General features: G+C 58.0%; 1 protein-coding gene across 1 annotated transcript in view; it reads left to right on the plus strand.

Moving 5' to 3' along the window:
- The window catches only part of SLC6A2 (solute carrier family 6 (neurotransmitter transporter), member 2), a 41805-nt gene that overhangs the window by 30323 nt on the left and 5650 nt on the right, over positions 1-5832 (plus strand). The window contains exons 6-9 of the mRNA XM_004693538.2: positions 1445-1579; positions 3534-3637; positions 4919-5043; positions 5695-5807. Of these exons, the coding sequence (XP_004693595.1) occupies positions 1445-1579; positions 3534-3637; positions 4919-5043; positions 5695-5807 (477 nt within the window). The remainder of the gene's footprint in view (positions 1-1444; positions 1580-3533; positions 3638-4918; positions 5044-5694; positions 5808-5832) is intronic.

The following is a 5832-nucleotide window of genomic DNA, read 5'->3' on the forward strand; positions in this document are numbered from 1 at the left end:
CATCCATCCATCCATCCACCCACCCACCCATCCACCCATCCATTTAACCATCTACCCAACTATATCCCTAACCATCCAATTATCCATCCATCTACCCATCCATCCATCCATCTACCCATCCATCCATCCATCTATCCATCCATCCACCCAACAATCCAGTCACTCTTCTACACAACTGCCCGATCATTCATCCAGTCATCCAACATTTTTAAAGCACCTATATGTGCTATGTTCTAGGAATATAAGCTTGAAAACTATGGGGATCTTGATTTTTAGGTGCTCTTGGACAGACAAGAAGACTAAATCCCCATCCTCCAACATAAATACAGAAAAATACAAATGTTTTCTGCATGTCAGTTTTTGTCTTGAACTCATGTCTTTCTAGGCTAGCAAAGAGCTTCACACTCAGTTTCAACACTTCCATTTTCTCCTCGGGGGGTGGCCCAGATCCCCCAAGGCTGCATTGTTCTGGGCCTTTGGGAGAAAGGGGCCCCTCTAGTCCTTCAGTGTCCTCTGCTGTTTTCTCTGGGCCTGGTACCCCAGCCATGTGTGGGTTTTCTGCTAAGACAGCCTTCTTTTTCTGCCAGGTTGATCGGGACAGCCTCTGCCTGGAGCAGAACTTTTTAACCTTATCTGCATAATTTTTTGGTTTTAATTTTTTAAATATATTCATGATAGCATCCTTCATTTTTGTATGACTTGTCTGCATAATTTATACACCCCAAGCCCCTGGGGAGCTTTAAAGCAAGCTGAAATTTATACCCCACCCTGGACCAGTTAAATCAGAAACTCCAAGAATGGGATCTGAACTCAGGCATTTTAATCTACAACTTCCCAGAGTGTTCTGAGGGGTGGCCAAGCACGAGAAGAACAGTGGGCACCCCGCCCAACATCTGCCTCTCCACCATTCTTCTGTTCACCCCCATATGGATAAGAGGGGGTGTCTGGTTTTTGTCTGCAGCTAATCTCTTCCCATGTGAGTTTCTGGGCAAGACCGTCTGTGTCCCAAATCTGTCCCCACTAAGATGAAGAATGGCCAGAGAGTCTGCTTCCTGCCAGGTCACACCCTGCTTGGGCAGTGAGCCGAGGGGTGCCTATATGAGGGGGGGGAGAGGGGACCATAGAGGTAGGGCAACTTGAGGTGCTCAGAGAAGCCACTCATAGAAGAAACACAGGTGCGGACACCTCATCTCTGTCCTCACGCCCTCACTGTCCGTGGCGGCTCTGTCCCCAGGACAGTGATCCCCTTCCATTCCAAGTTGCTCTGGGTGTGGCCTGTGTCTACGCACTCAGGCCTCAGTCTGCTCTGGGCCTGACCTGGACATGGGCTTGTGGCCTGGGCACTGTGTGAAGAGGACGCAACCGGCTCCCTGGAGAGGCCTGCCCCAGGGCCCTCACCAGGCCTGCAGCAGGGCCGGGCGCTCACGCCCCGTGTCCACGGCAGGTGGTGTGGATCACGGCCACGCTGCCCTACCTCGTGCTGTTTGTGCTCCTGGTCCATGGCATCACGCTGCCCGGGGCCGCTGACGGCATCAACGCCTACTTGCACATCGACTTCCACCGCCTCAAGGAGGCCACGGTCAGTGCTGGCGGCCCCGGGCACGGGTAGGGGTCGGGGTGGGCAGTGACGGGAAATCCACCCGCTGGCACATCCTGGCGCGGCCATGTCCCTCTCTGGTTGCGGTGTCTCCACTGGGCCTGGGACGATCTGACCTGCCCTTGACCATCTCCCTGTCCATCCAGGGCTGTTGGTCTGGAGCGCTGTGGCCTCTGCAGAGAGCCACACCCTGTTCTGGGTCTTCACCCCGCCATGTGCCATGATCCCCGAGGTCATCTTAGCCACTGACACCATTTCCTCGCTTGCTCCCCACCTGGCCTTCACCACCACCCCCCAGTGTCTGTAGAAGGAGCAGCATCAGCTATGGGGGAGGCCGGGACCCGGCTGGCACCCCGCCCCCCTCCACCCCTGCCCCCTGCAGCTCAGTCCTGCCCGGAGACACGACAGTGCAGCTGGGATGAATCGGGAGTGGAGTAGAAAGTAGTGCAGCAATTCTGGGGGCACAGATCCTGGAGGGGTCCACACCGCGAGCCATCTGCAGAACAAAGCCGAGATATTTCTCACCTCCTCCCCAGGGGCCACACCCCAACATTTCCCTACACTCTGAACCCACTCTAACCCTGCGGGCCAGGCACCAGAATGTGGGGAGGGTCACAGCTGGATCTGCACCTTGTCAGCTCCGACATCCCCATACATCTCGGAGAAGCCCCGATTTCCCTGGTAACTCAGTACCAGGAATGACCCTTGGAAAGAGTAAAAAGTCAGACTCCCATTTGCTCTGTAGCTGCTTAAACACTCCAGGTCTTTGCATCCATGCTGCTTCTCCTTCACCATATTGTTACAGGGGAGGGAGAGAGGCACCCCAGCACCCCCAAAGCTGCCCGCTTTAAGTAGGTTCTGCCATCCGCCACATCAAGACAAAACATGTAAGACCTTTGGTGGGAAGGAACTTTAGTACAATGAGTGTGCCATACAGATAAGACAAAGAATATAGTTCCTAAATATAACACCCGAAGTTCCTCGTCCCCTCATGGGTAAAAGTCCACGCAACAGGGACTGGCCCAAGCAAGGCCTGAAAGCCACAAGCCTAAAGCACCTTCTGGCAGGGGCCATAGAAAAGGGTCAGCAATGGCCAGACAAGTCTGGGAGGAAAAGAGCAACATCAAAATCAAGATAATACTACAGTCACCTCCCCACGGGTCTCACCCACGTCTGTGTCACCCAGTCCAGGGCCAAGAAGCCAGAGCTGCTTCTCCACGTGTCTCTGCTCCCTGTGGCTCCCTCAGGTCCCCTCTGGCTCCACCCTGCTTCCTTCCCCCTGAGACTCCTCTCCAGCTTCTCCTCCTCCCTGCTCAGCTCCACCCTCCCTGGGGTGGGGCAGGGAGCCTGGAGCCTCCCCTTTCCCTGGGGTCTGCCCACTGCAGTATTCTCACTGTGAAGCAGGGGATGCTTACAATAACGTTAGTGGGGCGGTGCAGGGCAGCTGTTAGCCTGGCTGCCCGGCCATTCAGATGAGGAGATGCCTGAAACTGCCCAGGGCGAGCCAGGAGGCAGGCTGTGGCCAAGGACTCAGAGCTCCGGGCTTCTGCCCAGGGCTTCACCCCCCCAGGAGATGGGACCAGCCTACCCTACTGCCGTCCATCAGGTCTGGACAGAAGCTCCTGGGAACTTCTAGAGACGCTGCTCCCTGACTCCCAAGGGAGCCCCAGCCCTGAGCCCTCACCTGAGCCCTCACTCTATCCCCAGTCTAGTCTGGAACTTCTAGGTCACGAACTTTCTTTGGAAATCAGATGGCGTCAGTGACCCCTCACGGCCATCCCCGCTGGGGCACACTCCCGAGACCCCTTCTACATTTCATACCAGCTGCAGGGGAGCGGGAGTTAGGGGCTACTGTCTCCGGCCAGCCCCCCAGGCCCCAGAGCCTCTTCCTGCAGCGAGCATTGGGAGGAAGGGTGACGGCCCCTGCCCGTTCCAGGTGTGGATCGATGCTGCCACCCAGATCTTCTTCTCACTGGGAGCTGGGTTTGGTGTCTTGATTGCCTTTGCCAGCTACAACAAGTTTGACAACAACTGCTACAGGTAAGAGGCTTCTGGGAAGCCGTGAGCCTTGAGGCCCACCGGGCAGGGCCGGAGCGCAGTGGCGAGGGCTGTGTCAAATTCGCACCTTGGGTTTCTCCCTCTGTGAAGTGAGGCAGGAGGGACCAGCTGTTCTGTGAACCCAGCATGGCCTCAGGGATTCATTCGGGATTCCAGATGCCAGGGGAGGGCTGGGTGTCAGAGGTGGGTAGTGGGGCAGAGGTGGCCTGGGAGGCTTTCAGGATGACTGCGCTGCCCGTCTGTCCACCTGCTGCCCCACCTGTCCATCCACTGCCCTTCTGTCTACCCACTGCCTACCTGTCCACCTGCTGCCTACCTGTCCACCCGCTGCCTGTCTGTCTACCTGCTGCCCATCTGTCTGTCCACTGCCCGTCTGTCCACCCACTGCCTATCTGTCCGTCCACTGCCCTTCTGTCTACCCACTGCCTACCTGTCCACCCGCTGCCTACCTGTCCACCCGCTGCCTGTCTGTCTACCTGCTGCCCATCTGTCTGTCCACTGCCCGTCTGTCCACCCACTGCCTATCTGTCCGTCCACTGCCCTTCTGTCTACCTACTGCCTACCTGTCCACCCGCTTCCTGTCTGTCTACCTGCTACCCATCTGTCCATCCACTGCCTGTCTGTCCACCCACTGCCTATCTGTCCATCTGTCCATCCACTGCCTTTCTGCCCATCCGCTCTGTCTATGCATCCGCTGCCTGGGCAGGCACATCAAGTCTAGCCCTGGCCAGGTCACAACCTGCAGGACAGACTGGAAAGTCTGCAGGGACACCCTCTGCTCCAACCAGGGAGCACTGACCGCTGCTCTTGTGAGCTCAGAGTGCAGCTTGGGCCTCGTCCTACGGTCTCGATCAGTGACTTAAGCTCTCTGCTCAGAGGCCAGGACCCATGACTATACACCAGCAGGACAGGCTCTTGGGGGGCTGGGAAGTAGGTGACCGGGCTGGAGAACATGACTCAGGAGCAGCATGAGGGAGGCAAGGCGGCACCTTCTGGAACAGCAAGTTGACTGGGCTCCAGGCGTTGGGGCCTGGAAGGGAGACCGGGCCAGGTTAACACCGCTCCCGGGTGCCAGGGTGAGAAGTGGTGGGCGCAGGGCAGCCACATGGCCTAGTTCTACACGTGCAGGGACGGACCCGAGAGGTGGCCTGGGACCAGTGGGTGCAGGGAGACGGGTCTCAAGCTGCGAATGCAGAGACGGTGCCCAACGTGCGAGTGGGCTGGGCAGGGCCTGAGGATTTGCACTAACACCGCTTCCCCCAGGGACGCCCTGCTCACCAGCACCATCAACTGCGTCACCAGCTTCGTCTCTGGGTTCGCCATCTTCTCCATCCTCGGTTACATGGCCCACGAGCACAAGGTCAACATCGAGGACGTGGCCACTGAAGGTGGGTGGGCGACCAGCCTGTGAGGAGGGGGGCTGCAAACCCACCTCATTCTCAGCTGTACCCACCTCTGTGGCTGCGGGACTGGGAGTGCCGGGCTCTGAGGTTTCCTGGCCTTTCCCCGAGGTGGTCAGTGGGCGGGGGGCTGTGAGACCCTCCCTGAGTCAGGCTAGGCAGGGCCATCCTGGAGGGCCATCACCTGTGCCAGCCCCATGCCAAGCTCACCATCCCTTCATTCAGTGCTGCCTGCCCTGAGGCAAGTGTTCAAAGACCCACTTTAAAGGTGAGAAGTCTGAGGCCCAGGCTGTGTGACCAGCCAGTGGCCAGTGTCCACCTCTCGACGCTGCTGCCTCCCGTACCTGTGGCCACAAAGCAGCTGAGACCTAGGGGGCGCTATGCTAAGGGACTCAGGCCAGAGGGGGGTTTGCAGCTGGCGCTGTGGCCCTGCCCTCTGGCCTGGCCACCTGAGGTCCCCTCTCTCCTGCTTAGTGAAATGCAAGCTTGACCTGGCCCCATGTCATCTTCAGACCCCTGTTTGCTCTGTCCACCCATGACTGACCGGCATGGGGTGGTGGGGCCCAGAAACCTGCCTCTGTCAGCTGGAGCCCAGCACAGTCTCAGCCCTGGATGAGCAGTCCACGTTTTTTTTTGCAGGAGCTGGACTCGTCTTCATCCTCTACCCTGAAGCCATTTCTACCCTATCGGGGTCCACGTTCTGGGCTGTGGTGTTCTTCATCATGCTCCTGGCACTGGGCATAGACAGCTCGGTGGGTGGTCCTGCTCCGGGTGCCA

The sequence above is a fragment of the Condylura cristata genome, unplaced genomic scaffold, assembly GCF_000260355.1.
Source record: "Condylura cristata isolate star-nosed mole 26May11 unplaced genomic scaffold, ConCri1.0 scaffold00039, whole genome shotgun sequence".
In the NCBI taxonomy this organism is placed as follows: domain Eukaryota; kingdom Metazoa; phylum Chordata; class Mammalia; order Eulipotyphla; family Talpidae; genus Condylura; species Condylura cristata.